This window comes from Penicillium griseofulvum (assembly GCF_001561935.1).
Source record: "Penicillium griseofulvum strain PG3 chromosome Unknown contig_91, whole genome shotgun sequence".
NCBI classification, from domain to species: domain Eukaryota; kingdom Fungi; phylum Ascomycota; class Eurotiomycetes; order Eurotiales; family Aspergillaceae; genus Penicillium; species Penicillium griseofulvum.
The window spans coordinates 31,232-52,710 of NW_024467450.1; the positions used below are offsets into that span (position 1 = coordinate 31,232).

The window sequence follows — 21,479 nt, forward strand, 5'->3', positions numbered from 1 at the left end:
GGTTTTTTTTTGAGAAAGGGAAAATTCCTTGGATTTTCCAGTATAAATAACTTGGGTCGGGGTGGAGGTATGACGCTGCAGTGATACACGGGAAAAAGTGTTTTCTAATAAGTCAAAATTTACAAGAATTTATCCAGAACAGCTTACTTTTAAGTATTTATATCTTGTACTTAGTGGGTCGGATTTAAAAACATTCAGAAGCCGAGTGGGGGGAAGATTTCATGCAGGTTTATATTTTGGACATATATACATCTTGGATATATATCTTCTTTTGGCTATACCCGGTGAAGAAAATATATGTACAACTCTCTTTTCTTTATACTTTGACCTATCAACTCTCTATTGACGACAAAATACTTTCAAAATATCCCCAGATACCTTCATGATGTCACGGTATTCGGTATTACACTAACCCCCACGCTAAGAAAAGACACCGCCAGTTTGGGTCCTTAGTTATTTCCTTTATTTTTGAGTCTACTGTTGTATGGTTGAATTGATCCAATACATTATTTATCTCTCTCTAATATTCCGTGCCGAACAACCCGAGTAACTCGACACCGAGAAACCCCACAATCTGGGAGATTTGCAGATCCACTGTAAAGATTGTACATATTTACTCCGTATACGGGCTGTCAATAATCCCCTGAAACACAGGGGACACAAACATTCCGGGAAATATAGTCTCATCCGATAGGACAAAATAGACATGACACAGCAGACACGACAACATGATCAGGGAATATGCATGGTGATTCCCTACAGTCACACCGACTATACCTAGGTGTGCCTGGTAGGCATGATGGACGGACTACAGAGTGATTCCACGTCAAATCCGGGGAAGAAGTGAACTTCCGGCGGGGTAAATGAACCGGATCCTTGCTTGGAGGAGACCATTTTCTGCTCATTTCCTTATGGTCACGAGGGCAGTTGGCTATGACGGGAAGCGGATTCCGACATATCCGATGCTCGTGTTTGTTTGAAGATTAGAGGGTGTGTTGGGCTCGGATCCGTATGGCTCATTTGTGTTTGGACGCTTGAAGGACAGCGAAGACATGCTTCAACTCCAATCTTCTCCTGTCAGTGGATCTGACATGTCTGAAGAGCCCACGGAGCCCAAGGTCCAACCGGATAACTGTAGATCAGACATTACTTTAAATATTCCAGAACAAACACAAACACTGAGAGGGGACCAAGTTCAAGTAAAGCTAAATATGAATAGAGTATCAAATAGCGTATATAGATATTCGTTCAGGTCTTATACAATCACTTCGATGAACTGAATAACTATCAGTCCATGGGGGTGGGGCGCGGAGGCGGTATTACATAAGCCCATCTCCAGGCCACCACGACAGCTCCAGATCATCAAAGCTCCGACTTATTGGTTCGGACCTCGATAGCTGCAGCCTCAATTACCTCCACTATGGCTTCGCTCTTCTTCTCCACCCCGGTCGACATCGATGTGGTCCTCGAAGACCTCGATGAGCGCCAGACCGTTGACGTCAAGCTCGACAAGGGCCGCCGCGAGCGGGTCCCTCTGTACATGGACGGCGAGTCCGTTAAGGGTGCCGTGACCATCAGACCGAAGGATGGCAAGCGACTGGAACACACGGGGATCAAGGTGCAATTTATTGGCACGATTGGTGCGTTGGACCTGCTATTCAGCCTCTCCCAGCTGAATTCGCCATCACAGATTGGCCGCTGACACCTTTCGATTTCGGAATACAGAGATGTTCTACGATCGAGGCAACCATTATGAATTCCTTTCTCTGGTTCAGGAGCTCGCCGCGCCCGGCGAGCTGCTTCACCCGCAGACCTTCCCCTTCAATTTCAAGAACGTCGAAAAGCAATACGAGTCTTACAATGGCATCAACGTCAAGCTGCGCTACTTTGTCCGGGTGACCGTCTCGCGGCGCATGGCGGACGTCATTCGGGAAAAGGACTTGTGGGTTTACTCGTACCGCATGCCACCTGAGAATAACAGCCCCATCAAGATGGACGTCGGTATCGAGGACTGCCTACATATCGAATTCGAATACTCCAAATCCAAGTATCATCTCAAGGATGTGATTGTCGGTCGGATCTATTTCTTGCTCGTACGGCTCAAGATCAAGCATATGGAATTGTCTATCATTCGACGGGAGACAACGGGATCCCCGCCAAACCAATATAACGAGAGTGAGACTTTGGTGCGCTTTGAGGTATGTGGTTTATCGAACACACTTGATGTGATTCCGAGCATGAAATGCAGACCATAAGAATGCTAACTTGCATGCAGATTATGGATGGTTCGCCATCGAGAGGTTAGTGAACACCTCGAAACTTCGGATCCCATCCACGGCCATCAGTCCGGGGTTTAATGATCCCCGCAATGATTGACAACCTTGGGGTAATGTTGAGCATAGCTAACTGTCCACAGGTGAAACCATTCCGATCCGTCTATTCCTTGGTGGATTTGACTTGACGCCGACATTCCGCGACGTTAACAAGAAGTACTCGACAAGGTACTATCTCAGTCTTGTACTGATTGATGAAGGTATGTTCTAATTAACCCATCCTCTGTTTTTTTCACCATCCTTGGCAATCCCCAAATCAGACCATGACGCATGCCAGAATGCGGGGTGCAGAGACAGGCAAAATGATGCAATAACCGTCGGCAATTGAAGTTACCCAATACAACCATCCAAGTCGGCCCGTGTTGCATCATTTTGTTGCCGACTTTGCATCCGAAACCCCCCAAAACCCGACACACCCCACACTAAACCCTTTCTGGCATAACAACTCCACTCATATAATTTACCATACACTCTTCCCATTTCTGATACATCATTGGCCTATCTCAATGTTAATTCTAAACTAACCCAACAACAGATGCCCGCCGTTACTTCAAACAATCCGAAATTGCACTCTACCGCCAAGCCCCCGAGATCGCCCCGAACGCACAGATCGCACAGCAACAGCAGATCCAGCAGCAGATGCTCCTCGAGCAACAGCGTCAGCAGCCCGCTCTTCCACCAGGTTCTGCTACCGCTGGACCCGGCAGAGAAGCCGCGCCGCCTCGGCAGGAGCCTCAGCCTGTTCCCGCGCCCGCAGCATAGACTATTTTATTCTATTATTATCGCTCGCGTCTTTCTTACTCTTGGTACCTGCGGATCTGTTCTTCTATACCCGCCTCTTGTCTCTGCTCTCGATTTTCCCCTCTACTACTCACTATTCCTTTTGTATCCGTTGATTCTATCTCACGGCTGTGACGATATCACTCTGTAGTATACATTACTCTGTCTACATTCGTGCCAAGACCCATTTCAAATCGAACCTTAGATTCAAATTGTAAGATATATTGAAACGGAGAATCTTGAAGATCTAGAGTATGAAGAAAAACAATGCATTAATCGCCATGATACACACGCAGCCGGCCAACTTCATCCAATCCAAGTCTTAGTTCTAATACTCAAACCGACCAATTTCCTGCAACACCTTCCCCAATGCCTGGAGAATCTGCCCATCATCACGTTCTTTACCAGCGACCTGCACAGCACGAACAGCCAACGGATAAATCCACTCGAGATGTTTCCGATAATGATGTTCCGCATCTCCAGCCTCGAGAACTGAGACAGTCTTCAGTGAAGGGGGATCCGGGATAGCCGATGGCTCACTCTTCAGTTCGACCATGCGGACGAGCAGATGGAGCAGGGCCTTACGAGCAGGCGTGGGCTGGGGCATCAAGCCACGCAGCGGCTGGTCTGCGATGTACGACTTCAACGAGACCGCACAGCGCAAGAGGAGGTACGGCGAGATCGAGCGGGCGAGCAGAGTCTGCGGGGATGGGACGTCGGCTTTTGTCTCGGTCTTGGCTTGCGAGTGTGCGGCGAGCTCGAAAAGTGTGTCTAGGAGGACGTAAGCTATTCCTGGACGCATGGTTGGCGGCGGGTCGAAGGTGCGCCCGGGGCGTACGGTGTAGAAGTCCTGTAGGGGTGCGTCTTCGAGACTGGTGGTAGGTAGGTCGAAGCGGAGGGGGGCGTAAATGAAGGAGGAGTGGAAGAGAGCGCGGGCGAAGTTGCGGCGGACGGCGTCTGGGATTGCTGCTGCTCCGAGTGATGGGAGGATGAGGGTCTTCAAGCGGGTGAAGGCTTGGATGTCGAACGTTTCGTCTGCGGTGATTCGTGCGTTTGGGAGTTGTTGGCTTTGGAAGCCATGGGCAGAAACAATTCCGTTTGTGATGTCGACGATACGCTGCCAGAACTGAGATGTTTCGGACTCGGTGGTCTTCGTGTATTGATTTTCCACGTAGGGGACAGCGACTTGAAGGACGTTTAGGGATACTGTTGTAGCCTTTTGCCATAGGAACGGCTCGCGGTCCTTCCCTTGCCAGAGGTACTTGTGCGTGACTAGAGCACTGAGGTGTGCGAGGCAGTTTGCAAGAGCACCATTCGTAAAGACGTCTTGCTTGATGCCGAAGTCGGCAATGTACCAGCTGACAAGATCGATGGTTCTTTTCGAGAAGGCCACGAACGCTGGTCTTCGAGTGTCGCTGCCGGGGCTCCATTTTGATAGTGCTGAATCGGATAGCTCGGCAAGACACAAGAGAATATCTGGCTGGGAGTCCTCTTTCTCCAGGCAGAGCACTTTGATACAATCAATGACTAGCTCTTGCAGTGCCGAAGGCCGGTCGATATCCGGAGAGTACCGCGGGGAGACCGAGTTCCACACAAGCAAGCTCAGGTGGTGAAGGACATTTTCAATATGTTTCGTGGTCAGCTGGTCTTTGTAAAGGCGATAGATCTGTTGGAACGCATGTAGATAAGCCAAAGCAGCTTCCTGGTTAGGTTGATCTAAGTCGAGTATCTGCTCATCGCCAGCGGGGTGTCCGTTTGCCCAAAGAAGCCAAGCACACTCAAGAACACCGCTGCTAAGTTCACCCCCATTTTGCACCCGGAGGAGAATCGCCGAGAGGCTTGAAAAGGTTGCTTCGCTGAAATCCAAAATGTGCAAGTCGATTAGACTTTGCAAGTACTTCAAAAGTCGCCCCCAGGACTGATCAAACTTCTCATCGCGCACAAGGGTATCGAAGAAATTTGTGATAAGATTTGATAAACCCTTGATCATCACTACTGCCGTATCCACCCATGCCGTGAAGTCATCGGATTTTGCATTGCTCCGATTGTTTTTTGATTGGAGCAGAGGGGTCTCAATTCCTTCGGCCATCTTAAAGAGGACCATGTTCAGGCACAGACGCCATGCTTCGGGGGAAAGCTGCTGCCCGTAGGCGTCAAAGATGCGCAGTAGTGTATGGACTGCGCTGTTTCGAATCTCAGGTCGGCTATCTGTTGTGATATCAACGATACGAAGCAACAGCAGCAGCCACAACGAGTTCCGAGAAACAGAGGGGTCCTCGTCATGAGCCAATTTGGCTAGCTCTTCTTCGCTTACAGATGCATCAACGTGGCCAACTGAGATATGTTCAATCTGGCCCTGGAGAAAGTCCGAAACGTTCCAGAAAAATGAGGTGGTGGTGAGGGAGATGTTGAAATCTTGGGTTTGCGATGTAAAGCTAGAGAAGGCGTTCACTAGGCTCAAGAGACAGGGAGCTGGAAGCAGAGAAAGGAAGTCGGATGCGACAAGATGCAAAGACTTATAAGCAGCACGTACCAGACGAGGGCCTGCGGGCAGTGCCGATGATCTGCGCTCTATCAGGGTGGAAGACTGATCGCCAGTTTCAGGATCCGGAGCAGATTGGAAGACACCAGATATCAAATCAAATATGAGGTGCCATCCGTCCACGAAAGTTTCTGCATATTGTTCTAGGATGTTGTTTAACACTTCCAAGCTCTGTTCGTGAATTTCAATCACGGTTATTGGTAAAGACTTAGAGGTGTGCATGTCTGATGCATAGAGCGAGGAAACCTGGGCTTTCAATGTCTGCAGATTCCTCATTTGCAATTGATTGTAGACTTTCTCGTCGTCTTCGTCCCTTTGTTTCATCGTTGAGAATACGAGTGAATTCAAAATTGCGCTTGCCTGCAGGCGAAGATTCGGACTGACGGTAGTATTTGTGGAGGTCGAGATGAGACTTTGCGTCAGCAGCTCCCATGCTTTGCTGTCTTGTTCTTCAAGCGAAGACATTCTCCCAAGGTTTGCCCTCGCTAGTTCGTTTCCTTTTTCCAGTACGAATTTGAGTTCTTCGTCTTGCATTCTCGATTTTCCGACGGTCTGCGATACACGTCGAGAACCTTGGTGTAAGCGTCCACTTCCTTGCAAGGATTGTGGCGTTCGTGGCACCTCTGATACTTCCTGTGCATCAATTTGGTTGCGACGCTGCTCGGTAAATGTTGACAGATTCAACAAGGCGAATAATATTTCCTCAAAAGATGCACTTGGGAAATCGCTGGTGCTTTCAAGCATTTTGCTAGAAGCTGCCTGGACTGCAATCACCTCAGTCCCAAGATTAGCTGTCGGAACGTCGTTTCCTGGGGTAACTGAATTTTCCCCAGTCCCAGTAGCCGATTTGACCATCGCGCTTGAGGACATTCCAATCACCAGTCCAGTATATTGAAGTGTTTCAAAAATAATGGACCAGGCCGGCTGATCCAATGTCGGGCCCAAAGCAATTCCGAGGTTAAGCAAAGCACGCATACAAAGTAGGTTCCTCGTGCTTAAAGACACAGGTGGCCCTTCGCCCGCAGTTGCTCCTGAAGCCTCCATTGTTGAAGAACTGGCATTTGACAAATCCGCACTTCTCCGTTTCTTTTGGGGTGTGTCGCTTTGCTGGGAGCTAATGGTAGACACATTGTGTGACTTGGCACCACCCGCACTCGCAGGCGTGGCGGCCTTTCCGAGAGTCGTTAAGAAAGCATCTCGGGGAACCGCCAATCTTAGAAGACCCGCCACATGAGCTAACTTTTGGAAAGCTCGAACGAGATTGTGGTAATACTCGTCATCCAAGGATGCGCGCAAGAAAGTGGAACAAGCCGCTAGGACAGCAGGCCAACAGTTCTCTATTATCCCCGCACAGGTCTTGATAGCGGAGTATTGTATATGGGATTGCAAGTCAAGAGGATTTATGGGGACATGTGATTTTTTTGATGGCGAGCTAGGCCGCACTCGAGTGGGTTCTGCTGTAAAGTCTTGAGAAGATCTGGCGGAATCAGGCCCTTGGGCGGGACTCATAAGTCGATTCTTGCGTCTTTGCTTTAGATCCGGGACCGTCAATGGAAGAATAAATTTCGCGAGCCCTTCGGCAAAGCTACTGATACAATTAAGAACCAGGCTGTAAATGTAGGTGTCTGGTGGTGTGGGTGGGTCTGTCTTGTCAAGGAGATCGATATATGGCGTACGAACCACACTCCACTGAGTGCTGATTCCAGGTACCTTGGTTTCACCTGGAGGAACCGTTGACCCAATGACACCAGCAACACCACCGGTTTCAAGAGTTATTGTATCCTCTGTGGTAGATCTTCTGTGTTCCGCGCGTGAAGGTACTGTTGATTGATTGCTGACACCAATCAACGAAGGCTTCTCTGAAGCTAGCCGAACAAGCGCAGCCATGTGATCTCGGAGGATGTTCTTTCTGCCTTCCTCGCCGTCATACAGAGTATAGATTAGCCGCACGGCACCCGGCTCAGAGTATAGCCCTCGGAAAACCTCCATGCAGAGTAATCGTTTCCAAGGCGCTGTCCCATCCGGCTCAACGAGATGGGTTATCAGACTCAATGCCATCTCGCATTCGGTAGTCAAGAGAGACATATGACGCTTCAAAAGAATGAGAAGAATTCGAGCCACTCGGACGGTTTGAGCGAATGAATACCTCTCAGATAGGCAACGGACGGCTAGTGGTAATAATCGAACGCGCAGCACTTGCGAAAGTTCGGGATGTCCCACAAAAAGACGGCCGCTGTTCAGGAGAATACTCTCGATAAGTTCAAGCACAAAAGTCTGGGATAGGGTTCGTGTTCGCAGAAATTGCAGTGGCTCGCCATCGATCAGACGACAGAGATCATCCAATACTCGCAGTGCATCGTAGGCGAAGTAGCCGATGTCAAGCGACCGACCATCGACTTTGATGGTTGTAGTAATTTTGGCATCTCTAGGAAGATTGTCTTCACTTGAAACTCTTTCAAATGTCGATACCACCAGCTGCTGGAGGGTAGCCGCGGCAGTACTAGAGACTGCAATCGTTTTGCTTGCCTGTAAAGTGGCGCATATTTCCAATGTGTTCGCAAGAAGCTCCCCACTCAATTCATTGGAATAAAACTGCAAAAGCGAAGGGAGAGACTGCAGAATTTTTAGCTGAATATCAAGGCCTAGAAAGAGTTAGCGCAGTTGAAATGTGTTGATATATTTGGTCACTTACTCAAGCTCGTTGTCTCTTTTAGGCCCCCGAGGACATCTTTCAAACGACTCGAGGGCAATGAGCGGGATGCAATTAGTCTCTGTAAGCAGATCACACCAATGCCAGCAAGCTTCGCATGCCGAGTATGGCACGCAATGATGAATGGCTCGACAAAATTCGGTTTACGAACAAGGTCTAGTGGCGATTTAGCGGCTAGGAACTGATGAAATGTTGCCGCGTAAAAGCTTACCTGCTGCTATCTGAGCCTCAGACGTTGATGGTAGTGCTTTAAGCTCATTCAACGATTGTTCGGCGGCCTGACAATTCCTCATTAGTGTGCCATGACCGATGATGCCTAGGTGGAGAGTGATAACCAACATTTCGCAAATCGGAGTTCTTCCTTCGAGACTCATGAATCAAATTGGCGATCTCCGTCTGCAAGAATTGAGAGGACATTTCTGATATGGGTTTGTTGTATCAGAGCATGGCCAGCACCGGCTAATGCCCGAGGTCCCGATGTCAACAGTACAAAGAGCTCTCGATCGCAGCTGAATAGATCGGTGTTTCCACGCCAGTCTAGTTGTAAATCTGAGCTATTAGACCGGGTTCATATGAGCAGCAGGAAAAAATTGGCCACGATTCTCTTATTACAATGATTCCACGATGGGATCAACAAGGCGTGGCATCTCCAACTGCCAAGCTATCGATAAGCCATATCGCACGTGACTTGGTTCCAGCTTGACCGCCTAGCGCATTGCCCCTCTTGTCGCAACATCCCTCTTTAGCATCTGCTCACACTTGTCGTGACATTTCCAGCCTCTGAAACCACTACTCGGTGCTCGAAATGGCTGCCAAGGTTCCAAGAAACTTTCGACTCCTGGAGGAGCTCGAGAAAGGCGAGAAGGGTCTGAGTGCAGGTACGATTGACTCCTACGATCTCCGACATTGTCCGATCTTAGATCACTGACGTATCTTTCTTATTCTTAGATGCCTGCTCATACGGACTTGCCGATGGAGAAGATATGATGATGAGCAACTGGAATGGAACCATTCTAGGTCCGCCTCACGTTAGTTCTGGCCCTACTCTCCGCCACCATGCAACTCTTGCTAATCTGCCATCTTCAGAGTGTTCATGAGAACCGGATATACAGTGTGAACATTCACTGCGGACCTGACTACCCTGATAACCCGCCTACTATTCAATTTGTCTCTCGAGTCAACATCCCCTGCGTCGATCCCAGCTCTGGCAAGGTATGAAGAGAGTCAGTACCAAAACACAAAGCCATTACTGAGTGATTATACTACAGGTCGATCCGACAAAGCTTCCAACCCTTGCGCAGTGGAAACGAGACAACACCATGGAGACAGTTCTAATTGAGTTGAGAAGGTGAGCAGAAACCAATGGTACAAGATGGATGGTTGGTGTTGACACTTTGTCCAGGTACATGGCCTTGCCCCAGCATAAGAAGCTGCCGCAGCCCCCAGAGGGCTCGACTTTCTAGTCCAGTATATGTGACCCACTCGGTGCAGGCGGATCTCGGAGTATCAGGGTCGGCTTCATTCAAATTTTCTGGCTTCTTCTTATTTCTTTGACCCTAGAGCGTGTACAGTCTCTGTATGAAGGCATTGGCGGGGGCTCGTTTGGGCCCCAACTTTCAATTTTCATCCCTACATTAGGTATTCGTCTCTAAAGTGTTTTGCTTCGTGGAATTGGGCATTGCGGCAGGCGCCTGTTTACAAATAACAAAAACAGATGATATTTCTTTGTTAAGTGACAAGATAATGAGTAGAATTAATCATCCAGTCCTTTATTGTATTTCCATGTGCGGGTTCGACCAGCCCTTGGGGGACATGTCAAAGAGAAGTCAAACAATGGCATCAAATCAAGATCACCCAGTAAGGTCAGAGCAAGGCAAGGGTTATTAGGCAAGACCATGGGTGCGAAAATGTTTAGTGGCCTGTGTTTAATTTCAATTAAAATATGCATCGCTGCCTGATTCCTGCTTTAATTTGATGATTCGTTTGTGCGGTCGGAGGGAGGTTTAACGCGTGAGATTTGACCAAAACGATGAGTTCTAGTAGGAATAACGTTCAACGCCAGGAAAATATTCAATTTGATGATTTGTGTGGTGGGAATAGCTTCAAATTACAATACACTATATACAACATAGAGAGGTGGCGAAAGCGGTCTAAAACCAAGCACAGTTCAGACATTTCAAGGCATAAGATAGCAAGACCTCAAGGTGACAGTGGGACACGTGATACAATACAGGATCATGGGGAACAAATACAGTGCATATCAAGTGCGAGTCAAGTAACTTCTTCTCCAAACGCCCGGACAAGCCGAACAATTGATGAAAAAGGAGTCGCGTCTATTGGGGGTAGTGTAAGCCCAATGACACTGTGCAACAAGGCATGCGCAAGCACAGGGGCCAAGTCACGAGGTACAAAAATAGGAATAATCAAAGTGTTTCCTGGACGGAAACTTTCAGAGATTAAACTGAAAAGAACAGATACTACACTTGATCTAAGCCAATAGGCAAAGAGAGCTAAAGAAGGAAGAAAAGAAGAGGAAGATCTGTCGGCCGGGTCAGATATATATAGGTACGTGTGGTCACGTGACCTTTTTCAACCACGGACAGGGAGCGGAGAACATTAACCGGATTGGGACTCCGCCAACGCATATGTAATTGGGTACGCTAATTCCTTTACAATAGGCGGTGATTGGGGCGGTGTCCCTTGTATAGCTATATGCCATATACCCAAGCTTCATTACTGGTACTCCGTATAACCATTCAACACGGCAGAATGCATAAAGTACTGGTTCCCAAGTATTCTGGAGCTCATCGATTTGCTTGTAAGAGATAACCCCTTACATTTCCAGCCCTTCTAACTAACAACCTATGATAGGCTTGGCACTTTATCGAGCACTTCTCCGACAATGCCGTCCTTCAACTGCAGACACCCCGTGGCTGAATGAGACCAAACCTCTCGTTCGGCAGAACTTCCGAAAATATAAGAAATTACAGAGCCCATCACAATCAGCAAATGCGTTGAGGGCAGGCTATGAGGTATGCGTATCGAATCTTCATCTGGGCTGAGCTTATGTGCTGATATTTCGTCGCCGTATGACAGGCTCTAGATCTCCTCTCTTCGTCCCATACCAATCAACAAGATGCACACCGGATCACAACTCTCATAGCCCAAGCTAGGTCACAGAAAGATAAGTATGCTGCGATGCAAAGGAAAATCCGGCCAGTAGCACCGCCTGCCAAACCTCTTACGCCCAAGCAAGCTCGAAAGGAAAAGTCAATTCGCTTCCAGGAAGAAACATCTCAGCGGCATCCGAATGCTACATCGATCCTCGAGCGACCTCGGTCGCTGGGTGACAAAAAGCGCAATGTCCCTGTACTTGTCAATGCACGCGGGCTTCCATTCTTGCGCTATAAGAAACCGCAGCCGAGAAATGTTAGCAGTGTGATACGAACAAAACTTGGGCGTCGTTGGAACTGGATTGAACGTCGGGACAGGCTGAAAATAGAACTACTTTTCGCCAAGGACGAAGAAGAGTGGGATCGCATCACTAAGACGAAGGAGTCGTCCACTTGGTATGAGCATCCTGCAAATGCCATAGCCGATGTCAATACGAAAATTGGAAACTTCGACATGCATACCAAAGAGCTTGCAAATAACATGTGGAAGATTGTTCTAGCTGAAAAGGCTTTGGCGGAAGAAGAAGCTAGCCAAAAGCAGCCAAAGCAATGAAACCGAGTGGTTGTGGTCCGCCTTGCCACGCACGTGTCGTTGCCATCTCAAAGCACATTCCCCTCCCCTTCGGGCAGACGAATGTTGGTCAAGCCATATGGCCGTTATAGCAGGTCCATGCCTGGTCACATTAGAGCCACCTACGTCTATTGCCATGCTATTGTCAATATCGCCTGGAATTAGAAAGCGAAAGTCGGAAGCTCGAAGTTTCCAGAGAGGCGTGGTACATTATCCATGTATGTCCTTTCTTGGTCATATCCGGTCAATGGGCACCACTGCTAGCATATCGAGGTTACTGTGCTCCAGAAAGAAGCTCAACCCAAGACAACAGCTATATTTCGGGTCCTGTTTCTGTCTAATGATTGAGCATTATATTGTCGAGCACCATAATCTAAGTCCATGTGGACTCTCAGACCTGTATATTACTCCACCTACCCTTGGATATGTACAACATTGAAGCTCACTTACTGCTCAATATGATCACACCAATATAACAATCTTATAATACATAATTTCATGAAGTAATGGTAGGTCATTAACATTTCTATGTATTAGCTCATGCAGCCACTTTGAGCTTCTCAACGGGCGGCAAGGCATCATCATCTTCCTCATCATAATCACCCTTGGCCAAGCCTCTCTCCCACAATTGCCGGCCTGTGAGTTTTTTCTCCTCTTTCGTGGGCTTTTTCTTCTTGTCCTCCGATTCCTTTTCTTCGCGGGCCCGAAGCTCCTCCTCCTCCTGTTCCTTTTTAAACTTGGCACTCCACTCCAAGAACGACTCGACCGTGACAGGTGTGCCATGGAATTTTCGGTTTTCCTCCTCCTCTCTCTCTGCAGCGACTTGGTCTTTCTCAGCCTGAATGGCATCTGCTCGCTCGATCATAAGTTGTTCTGCGCTTTCCTTAAGTGCGCTGACCAGTGTGAATATCATGGGCATGCCCAAGTTCTCTTCGATTGTAGGCTGAAGAGACTCCATCAGTAGGTCCCTGTCTTCCTGGACATCTAGTCGAGCATGCTTCACGGCGTTGGGCGGAGAGGAAATGGTAAGATTTGGGCCAACATCGGGGTAATCCTCAGGGTAAGAAACTTCCAGGCATATCACGGGTTGTTCCGTTTCGTCGCCTTCATATTCAAGGGCATCGAGGGCTATGGTTACTCGGTACGAGGTTTCGGATATGTCTAAGTGCCGGGTCTTGCTGTGAGCAAAGATAAAAAGGGAAATTGAGTCGTCTGCAGGCCTTGTTTGTTACTTACCGGTAATTTCGTCAGGGAAGATTGAATCGAGCACTTCACGCTCCTCAATCTGGTCTTCGCGACCCATAGCTGCTGATCCGCCCGCGGATTGGAGGGGTAACGATTTGAGCGCAGCTGGAGTGCAGATTCTTCTGAAAACACCGCGTAGAGGGACAATAGTAGCTCTATCTGTGTATATTTAAAGTCGGTCTCGGCAGGACTTTGAGATATCGCAATATTAACCAGCTTCGAAGAAAGATTGGAGCGCAAACTAAATCAACCGTCGAGGCCAAGACCAGTCACGTGACTGTATCGATTCCCCGTCATCCTCGCCAGCTTCCAGCCATTGTGGGCTCGAATTGGAATACCCGGACTCGCTTGCTAATATTCTAGCTGGAAGAAATCCCTAAGTAGCTACATATAAGAGGAACCATGTGGCTAGTATGTGCATCATTATTATATTGGGTACTTTACGCTCATGCTATTGTTATGTGCTTGCCCCATTGGGAGATTTGCCTACATAAGTACATGTAGATATATATATATATATATGGAAATTCTGAGCTAAATCCATGCAGGCCTGGGGGTATTAGGGAAGTTCTAGTGCTCCCGCCAATGCCTTCCCTGAGGATGCTACACAGTCGGCTACCGGGCGCATAGTAAATTTTTGACCGTCTGGCTCACCGCTGGCTTTTCATTTGAGTATAGAGGATACCTGCTGAGTTAGCTACATAGGTAAACTTTTGATAGTCAGCCGCGTATACGACAACATTAGAAGGTTGTGGCCTTTTTGAAGTCTTCTAGTAGCCTTCTAGTCTTCTCGGAAATATACTGCAGGCAGAATCTGAACGAGACTAAACGCAACGCGGCGAATATTGCGGTCCCACATGCAAACCCGTCAAACATCTGCTCCAAAATTTTGGCTGCGGAGCTTCACTTTTTTTTTTAAATAGATACCGGTTTATAATTGTCACTCTGTCTGATATCCCAGTCGACGATATCACGGTTTTTTATTGAATTTCGCTGCGTCCTGCCATGGGAAAGCCTAGACCGCAAAAGAAGAAGTCATCCAAACCCCGCGAAAAGTCCGTCCTTGGCCCTGGTGGCTCAATCTCGAAAGGCAGCATGGCTCAAGATCCCTCGACATTACTGGACCAAGCCACAATCCTCCTACAAACTGGCCGAGCAGATGAGGCACTCGCCGTCGCACAGCAGGCTCTGGATTTGACTGCTGAAAACACCACTGCACAGCTCCCCGCTATTAACCTGCTTGGAGAAATCAATGTTGAACTAGGCGACATCGATACTGCTAGAAACTGCTTCCTTCAGGCTGTTCAACTCGATCAAAATGGCTCGGTACCGGAATCCCAGGGCGGAGGAGCCGAGAAGTTCCTATGGCTTGCACAATTGAGTGAGCAAGGTGGAAAGGACAGCGTCCTGTGGTTTGAGATGGGTGTAGCATCTCTCAGACAGACTATTCAGTCTCTTGAGGGAAAAACATCACCAGAGGAGATTGCCGATATCGAACAGAAGAAGGTCAAGCTGTCTAATGCACTCTGCGCCGTCGCTGAAACCTACATGACCGACCTTTCGTGAGTTCCTCTACATTCTATATCTTATGTGGGCCAACGCTAACATACTCGTTCAGCTGGGAAGAGGATGCCGAAGCTCGGTGTGAAGCACTTATTACGGAAGCCCTCCTTATCACACCCGAGGCCCCGGAGGTACTACAGACACTCGCCTCCATCCGCATTTCACAACTGCGCACCGAAGATGCCCGATCCGCGCTCACTCGCAGTATGAGCTTTTGGAAGGACCTGGCCCCAGAAGATCTCAAGATTCCCGATTTTGCAGTGCGCATCAGTCTTGCGCGACTCCTAATGGAAGTTAATATGGAGTTCGAGGCTCTGGAAGTCCTCGAGCGCTTGATTCTAGAGGATGATCAAAGTGTAGAGGCCTGGTACCTCGGAGGCTGGTGTCTCTTCCTGTTGGCAGAAAAGCAACAGGCACCTAAGGATGCGACCGTTGAGGAGCTTGCCGAGTCCCCGCGACATGCATCACTAGACGCTAGTCGTGAATGGCTCAAGCAAAGCCTGAAGCTCTACGATGTCCTTCAGTATGAGGATGACCGACTTCGCGATCATGCTTTGGAGCTTGTACAGGAAATCACCAAAGAAATTGGAGAGGATGATGAGAGTGAAGCTGAAGTGGAAGGAGAAGGCGAGGATTCAGATGAGGAGATTGAAGTCGACTCCGACGATGAGATGGCAGATTCATAGATACCAAAAGTGACGACCACATGAGATGATGTACATGTTCATTGATTTATTTGATTCAATACTTCTATAAGTAGTTTCTTTCATACCCCCCACCCACCCTAAATGTTTGTCTCTTTTTTTTTTTCATTGTCGACCCCCTGAACCAACAAACCAAAACCTTTCTTTGATATCGCCACTCCAATTCATTCATCGGTTCCGGATTAAGTTGCCTCCGGTGAGGCAGATGCCCGAATTTTTGCCAGAGCAGATTTCAAGCGCGAGTGAAGAGTTTGTCTCCGTGGCTGGCATCTCAAACTCCTGCAAAATGGATTTGGTACCAGCCCCAAAAGGAGAGTCTTCGCTGAAGACCACCGTAGTTGAAGTAGAGGCCCTGGATGTGGACGATCAGTACGCTATGGACGACGACGCGCCGGACCTCGCACTTGAGATTTCGTCGGATTTGGAGACGGACAGCGATGATTCCGATGGATGGGATCATCTGTCTAACTGCGATGAGGCGATCCAGTTCCTACGCGATGACCAGATCCGCGACGGGCTCAGTATGTAATTATATCCACCCTCACATCTTACCCCGGACACCCCCGCTCTCGGAGATCAGAACGAACATTGGCTAATGCGCTCGCTTTTCCGTCGCAGTTCCCGGTGCCTGTACTCTAGAAGAGGCGACTGCATATCGACAGCGTTTACATGCCATTGGTAAGGCAGCGTTCGTGGAAGAAACCCTCCTCCGCGAAACCGTCACGGCCAAAAAGCTGTGCACGGCATTTGGAATCGCGCCCCCGGCATTCCTTGATGGTGCCCCAGATGAGTCTTACCATTCTCTTCTGGCGATCGCGATCTCGCGCGAGTTTTCCCGGAGGCCCAAGCTTTCCCAGTACAACAGCATCGACGATGCTGTTCGGCTTCTTCGCGAGTCTCGGAACATCGTTGTTCTGACAGGTGCAGGTGTATGTTCATATTAAATTATATGCAGAAGGCTCCTAATCCATAAATGCTAACCTGTATTTTACCAGATCTCAACAAGCCTAGGCATTCCCGATTTCCGTTCTAAGGACACTGGGCTCTATTCAAAACTGACGCATCTGGGCCTGAGCGATCCACAAGAAGTCTTTGATATCAATGTTTTCAGGGAGGACCCGAGTGTTTTCTTTTCAATTGCCAAGGATATTCTCCCGACAGAAAAGAAATGGTCGCCCACCCATGGGTTCATTCGGCTTCTACAGGACAAGGGCAAGCTGTTAACCAACTACACCCAGAATATCGATAACATTGAAGCAAACGCAGGGGTACTCCCGGAGAAAATTGTACAATGCCATGGATCCTTCGCGACAGCCACCTGCGTGAAATGTGGGTTCCATGTCCCGGGCGACGCTATCTTCGATGAAATCAGAGCAGGAAACATCCCCCATTGTACCGCCTGCAAGGAGAGAATAGCAAAAGAAGAATTAAAACCGCAAGGACTTAAGCGCAAGCGAAGTTCCAATGGTCAGCACAAAGACCGCAAGGTCTCCGACGACAGTTCGGATGAGGATGACTATGAAATCCCGACTCCTGGAGTGATGAAGGTCGGTGACTGTTGAGTGCCCTGCATGCTTTCTTTCATACTTACAAATAGTACAGCCTGATATCACATTCTTTGGCGAAGATCTACCCGACGAGTTTGGCGAACGTCTAATTCACCAAGATCGGGAATTAGCAGACCTAGTCATTGTCATCGGAACCTCGTTGAAGGTAGCCCCCGTGGCTGAAGTGCCGGGGATCCTCCCTCGCAATGTCCCGCAGATCTACATATCGCGCACTGTAAGTCATACTGAAAATATCGACAATGTACTATACTGACCATGGCCTGTAGCCGGTGACACATACCGAGTTCGATATTGATCTCTTAGGTGATTGTGACGTGGTGGTATCAGAACTTTCGCGTCGGGCCGGCTGGAATCTACAACACCATATGATACCAGCCGATGAGAAGGTCGATATTACCCCGGTGGAGGGATATGAATCACGACATGTTTTCAAGGTAGTTGGTGCATAGGGGCGGAGTTTTTGGAATGTATTCTGTCATAAGGCGTATCTTCGGGTTTCTGTTCATAGTATGTGATGATATTAAGTAGTGTTGTTATATTTCTGTGTTATATCACTTAGGTAGATCTGTTTAATCGTTCATTCTGCAAATCTTCCTCGTATCCTCTCTGTACAATTATCTTGTTCTAATAACCCTTTGTAATTGTATCATTCGAATCATATTCCATACACGACTGAATTTCATTAATTTATTGTAAAATTAAAATGAATAAAATTTCTGATATAAAATCCATACTCTCTCTGTCTCTCCGTGGAGTATATTTCTGGCCCGAGAAAAAAAAAAAAAAAATCTCAACCCGCACCCCGCCTTGAAAGCAGCAACAAATGGTGTGAACTCCCACTTGTTAAAAACATAAATCTTCAAAAAGCTAGACATATATTCGTCTCATCATGGATTATCTGGTTCGGTTCGCCCAGATCCATGAGACCTTCCGACGGCCGGAACTTCAAGCCTGTGCCACACTCGCAGGCGTTGACCTCGAAATCATCAGTTACTGTGAATATGTATGATACCCTTTCTTTGTCTCTAAGCTGGAAGCGTCCAATTTACTTCATGGACAATGATCCGAAATTATGACACCCCTCATCTTTTATCTTTGCATGATCATCTTCGATTTTCAGAAATTTGACTGACATACCCAGTCACCATACTGCGTCGTAAGACTACCAGACGAAGCTGCGGCGCGGGCCGTCGTGAAGCGCAGTATCCTGGTCAAGGATATCTTCGAGCTATGGGGCGAAGGCACCAATTATGAAGAGCTACATGCAGATGTCCGTCGACGAACTCAGCATCGCTGGAACGACTACAATGCTGTCTCATTCAAATTCACGATTGACTATTTCGCAGGGACCCGCAGCCCAGCTCAGAAGGGAGAGATCATTCGATCATTCTCATACATGGAGTTCAAAGGCCCGATCCGGCTAACAAACCCCGACGAGGAGTTTTTCGTGATGGAAGAGTACATCGACGACGTTGAAGTCTCTGTACTGGGCGTATCACGAACTGAAGCTCCACGGAAGATTTACCTTAGTCGCAAGATTGCCGATAGCTGTCGTGAGGATGTGCTCAAATACGACCTCAAGAAGCGTCGTTATATCAGTACAACTTCCATGGATGCGGAGCTGAGTCTCATTACGGCGAACATGGCTCTTGCCGCACCTGGGAAATTGTTCTTTGATCCATTTGTCGGAACTGGAAGTTTCATAATTGCTGCTTCGCATTTCGGCGCTCTGACTCTGGGCGCAGACATTGATGGCCGAAGCTTCCGTGGCAAAGTAACCGGAAAATTGGGCATATATGAAAATTTCGACCAATATGGGATCAAGAGCAAATTTGTTGATACATTCACTTCCGATCTCACCAACACGCCTCTGCGGAGAACCGCCATCCTTGATGGTATTGTCTGCGATCCGCCATACGGTGTGCGTGAAGGGCTGCGGGTTCTGGGAAATCGTAGGGGAAAACCCGCAGTCAATGTCATCATTGATGGCGTCCCTGCTCATCTGTATGTTTTATTTTGCCTCGTTGTCGCAGACTTATAATATTGACTCTTTGACCTAGCCGACCCGGTTACGTGCCTCCGAAAAAGCCTTATGGCTTCGAGGCTTTGCAGAACGATGTTCTCAACTTCGCAGTTCACTCCTTGGTTCCCAATGGCCGTTTGTCAATGTGGATGCCCACAACAAATGATGAGAAAACCGAGTTCCCTGTTCCAATGCATCAGAATCTCGAAATCGTCAGTATCTCTGTGCAGTATTTCAACACCTGTAAGTGAAGGCCTTGTGTGGTGCAACCATGATATTGGAAAGGATTGGCTAAATTTTGTCTTGTAGGGTCTCGCCGACTTATAACCTATCGCCGCCTACCCGAGGGACAATTGTCGGATATCACACTGGCCCGGAAAAAGATTGATGATCAGGGTACTAGAGCGGATGATCTCAATGCATTCCGACGAGTGGTACGTTTCATTTGGGAGATAGCCGCTCAGTGCTTGACTAACTTTTTGAACCAGCATATGCTCCGAGGCCACGGCACTAGGGTCGAGAAGGACCAAAAAACGGCAGAATAAGAACCTCAACATAGAAAATCAGATAGAGAGCGATCTAGCCTATCCCTCAGCTTGGAGGCTTTCAAAGCTGAGTAATAAAAATGCCTATGTACAGCGAAGATGGGACCAATGATCAGATGAAAGAACAAAAGAGAATACAAGATGAAATGTGGTTCACAGCTTCCCTCGCTGGCTTCCTTCTGGAACCAAGTCTGCAGCCAAGTCCACGCCTTCATCCCTCTGAATTCGTTTGACTTCCTCAGCCAGCTCAATTCTCAACTCACGAGTCAAGGCCGCAGCCTCATCATCGTCGAGCTCCTCTCTCTGCCCACGGCCGAACATAGCAAAGCTTGTTCTCTGATTGACCCCTTGAGCAGGGCGGGGGATGATGTGGAAATGGACGTGGGGTACTACCTGTGCTGCTCTTTCGCCTGTCGCTCAGTTAGATGATTGCAGTTTTTTCTTCTGAATAAGATGCGTGGTAGACATTCATGCCGTTTCAATTCAGTGACAAATAAAAGAACATATCGGTAAGGGGTGTTCAACCTCCCTGAATGCCAATATTGATACATACATACGGAGTAACAGCATACAGTGTAGCAATACCCCGAATTGAAACCAATTCAAGGGGGAAACGGAAAAAAGGAGAAGACATACCGTTGTTCTGTACAACATTCCAATGTCTATCGGGATCATCGCCGAACACAGCCTTCGTTACTACCCTGGAGAGAATAGGCAGCCATTTTCCCATCTATGCGACAAATCAAAGAGAATTAGCTAAAGAAGTGATTTTTCGGCACAATTATATCTGAACTGATGGGAAATAAGTACATACCTCCTGTCCTGCTTGAACACCCATGTCTCCTAGCAACTTGTAATGATGTCTTGGCGCTACAAGGACATGGCCGCGGGTAAGCGGCATGATGTCCAAGAAGGCGAGAACATGCTCAGTGGAGAGTATGACATGGGACAATGGGCCTGAACCCGAGATAGTAGAGGCTGGATTGGACTCAGGGTCATTGAAGGGGGCTGGGGGATATGATGAGGCGATGTTGCAGAACGGACACGGCGGAGGTGTAATGGAATCCATGATGGCATATAGAATAGTCTATTTATCCAGTCCAAGAGTAGGTTCGTATACCTGGTTCAGTATCAGCCCCAAAGAAAGATGTAACTATTGTAAACAAGATGGAGGTGGTGATTCAGCGGCTCACCGGGACCAACCTTGGAACCTTGGACTAACCTCGGCTAAGCATAAGCTTAATTGGACGCATCTACAACTTCAGATATACTATACACCCAAAATGAAAGAAGAAATGGTTTCAATAAGCACGCCATACACACGGATCCAGTGTTAAAAATCCAACTATTTTGAACAAAAACAAAAGCGTTCCAACTTGTCACCGATTCACCGATTACCTCGTCCATTTGATATCAATCTCGCCTGCCTGGAAGACTCAGCTTCAATAACCAATTGAATCTCCCAGTTGATGAATTGGGAAACACCTGAGTAACAAAAAAAGAACATAGCCACCTTGGCTCCACAAAAGATTTCCAATCCGCAATGCCACGCAAACATGCAAGCCTTCGGAACTTGCATGATAAAACAAAAAAGGTGATCCAAAGAGGATACACTGCACCGTCCGACCTAAGACCAAGGCGAATCGGGGTGAATCAAGGTAAAATTGTTTGAAGAGAAAAATAGACCCCGACGCCTGCAACACGTGTGAGAAGGTAAAAGAT

General features: G+C 47.9%; 8 protein-coding genes across 8 annotated transcripts; 5 read left to right on the top strand and 3 right to left on the bottom strand.

Annotated features, from left to right (window-relative positions):
* Nucleotides 1-1,420: 1,420 nt before the first annotated feature.
* On the top strand, nt 1,421-3,095 carry PGRI_063490 (vacuolar protein sorting-associated protein 26; the record flags this gene model as incomplete). Its single annotated transcript, XM_040794063.1, has 5 exons — nt 1,421-1,640; nt 1,726-2,198; nt 2,276-2,300; nt 2,417-2,533; nt 2,869-3,095. 5 exons carry the CDS (start codon nt 1,421-1,423, stop codon nt 3,093-3,095), a joined length of 1,062 nt encoding a protein of 353 aa, XP_040649313.1.
* A 346-nt stretch (nt 3,096-3,441) lies between these two features.
* Nucleotides 3,442-8,782, bottom strand: PGRI_063500 (uncharacterized protein; the record flags this gene model as incomplete). The annotated part of the gene is made up of 4 exons (XM_040794064.1): nt 3,442-8,297; nt 8,348-8,521; nt 8,577-8,643; nt 8,705-8,782. 4 exons carry the CDS (start codon nt 8,780-8,782, stop codon nt 3,442-3,444), a joined length of 5,175 nt encoding a protein of 1,724 aa, XP_040649314.1.
* Nucleotides 8,783-9,170: 388 nt separating this feature from the next.
* On the top strand, nt 9,171-9,828 carry PGRI_063510 (E2 ubiquitin-conjugating protein MMS2; the record flags this gene model as incomplete). Its single annotated transcript, XM_040794065.1, has 5 exons — nt 9,171-9,243; nt 9,314-9,393; nt 9,452-9,577; nt 9,634-9,713; nt 9,768-9,828. 5 exons carry the CDS (start codon nt 9,171-9,173, stop codon nt 9,826-9,828), a joined length of 420 nt encoding a protein of 139 aa, XP_040649315.1.
* A 1,306-nt stretch (nt 9,829-11,134) lies between these two features.
* On the top strand, nt 11,135-12,091 carry PGRI_063520 (LYR motif-containing protein; the record flags this gene model as incomplete). Its single annotated transcript, XM_040794066.1, has 3 exons — nt 11,135-11,183; nt 11,237-11,397; nt 11,462-12,091. 3 exons carry the CDS (start codon nt 11,135-11,137, stop codon nt 12,089-12,091), a joined length of 840 nt encoding a protein of 279 aa, XP_040649316.1.
* A 556-nt stretch (nt 12,092-12,647) lies between these two features.
* On the bottom strand, nt 12,648-13,412 carry PGRI_063530 (RWD domain-containing protein; the record flags this gene model as incomplete). The annotated part of the gene is made up of 2 exons (XM_040794067.1): nt 12,648-13,270; nt 13,346-13,412. 2 exons carry the CDS (start codon nt 13,410-13,412, stop codon nt 12,648-12,650), a joined length of 690 nt encoding a protein of 229 aa, XP_040649317.1.
* Nucleotides 13,413-14,359: 947 nt separating this feature from the next.
* On the top strand, nt 14,360-15,603 carry PGRI_063540 (ACL4 family protein; the record flags this gene model as incomplete). Its single annotated transcript, XM_040794068.1, has 2 exons — nt 14,360-14,916; nt 14,973-15,603. 2 exons carry the CDS (start codon nt 14,360-14,362, stop codon nt 15,601-15,603), a joined length of 1,188 nt encoding a protein of 395 aa, XP_040649318.1.
* A 304-nt stretch (nt 15,604-15,907) lies between these two features.
* PGRI_063550 (Sirtuin family) lies at nt 15,908-19,757 on the top strand (the record flags this gene model as incomplete). The annotated part of the gene is made up of 10 exons (XM_040794069.1): nt 15,908-16,142; nt 16,240-16,550; nt 16,617-17,168; nt 17,224-17,403; nt 17,456-17,623; nt 18,061-18,192; nt 18,331-19,193; nt 19,250-19,455; nt 19,522-19,646; nt 19,701-19,757. The coding sequence occupies 10 exons, from the start codon at nt 15,908-15,910 to the stop codon at nt 19,755-19,757; spliced, it is 2,829 nt and encodes a 942-aa protein (XP_040649319.1).
* A 153-nt stretch (nt 19,758-19,910) lies between these two features.
* PGRI_063560 (HIT family protein) lies at nt 19,911-20,826 on the bottom strand (the record flags this gene model as incomplete). Its single annotated transcript, XM_040794070.1, has 3 exons — nt 19,911-20,167; nt 20,394-20,487; nt 20,572-20,826. 3 exons carry the CDS (start codon nt 20,824-20,826, stop codon nt 19,911-19,913), a joined length of 606 nt encoding a protein of 201 aa, XP_040649320.1.
* Between the last annotated feature and the right edge of the window lie 653 nt (nt 20,827-21,479).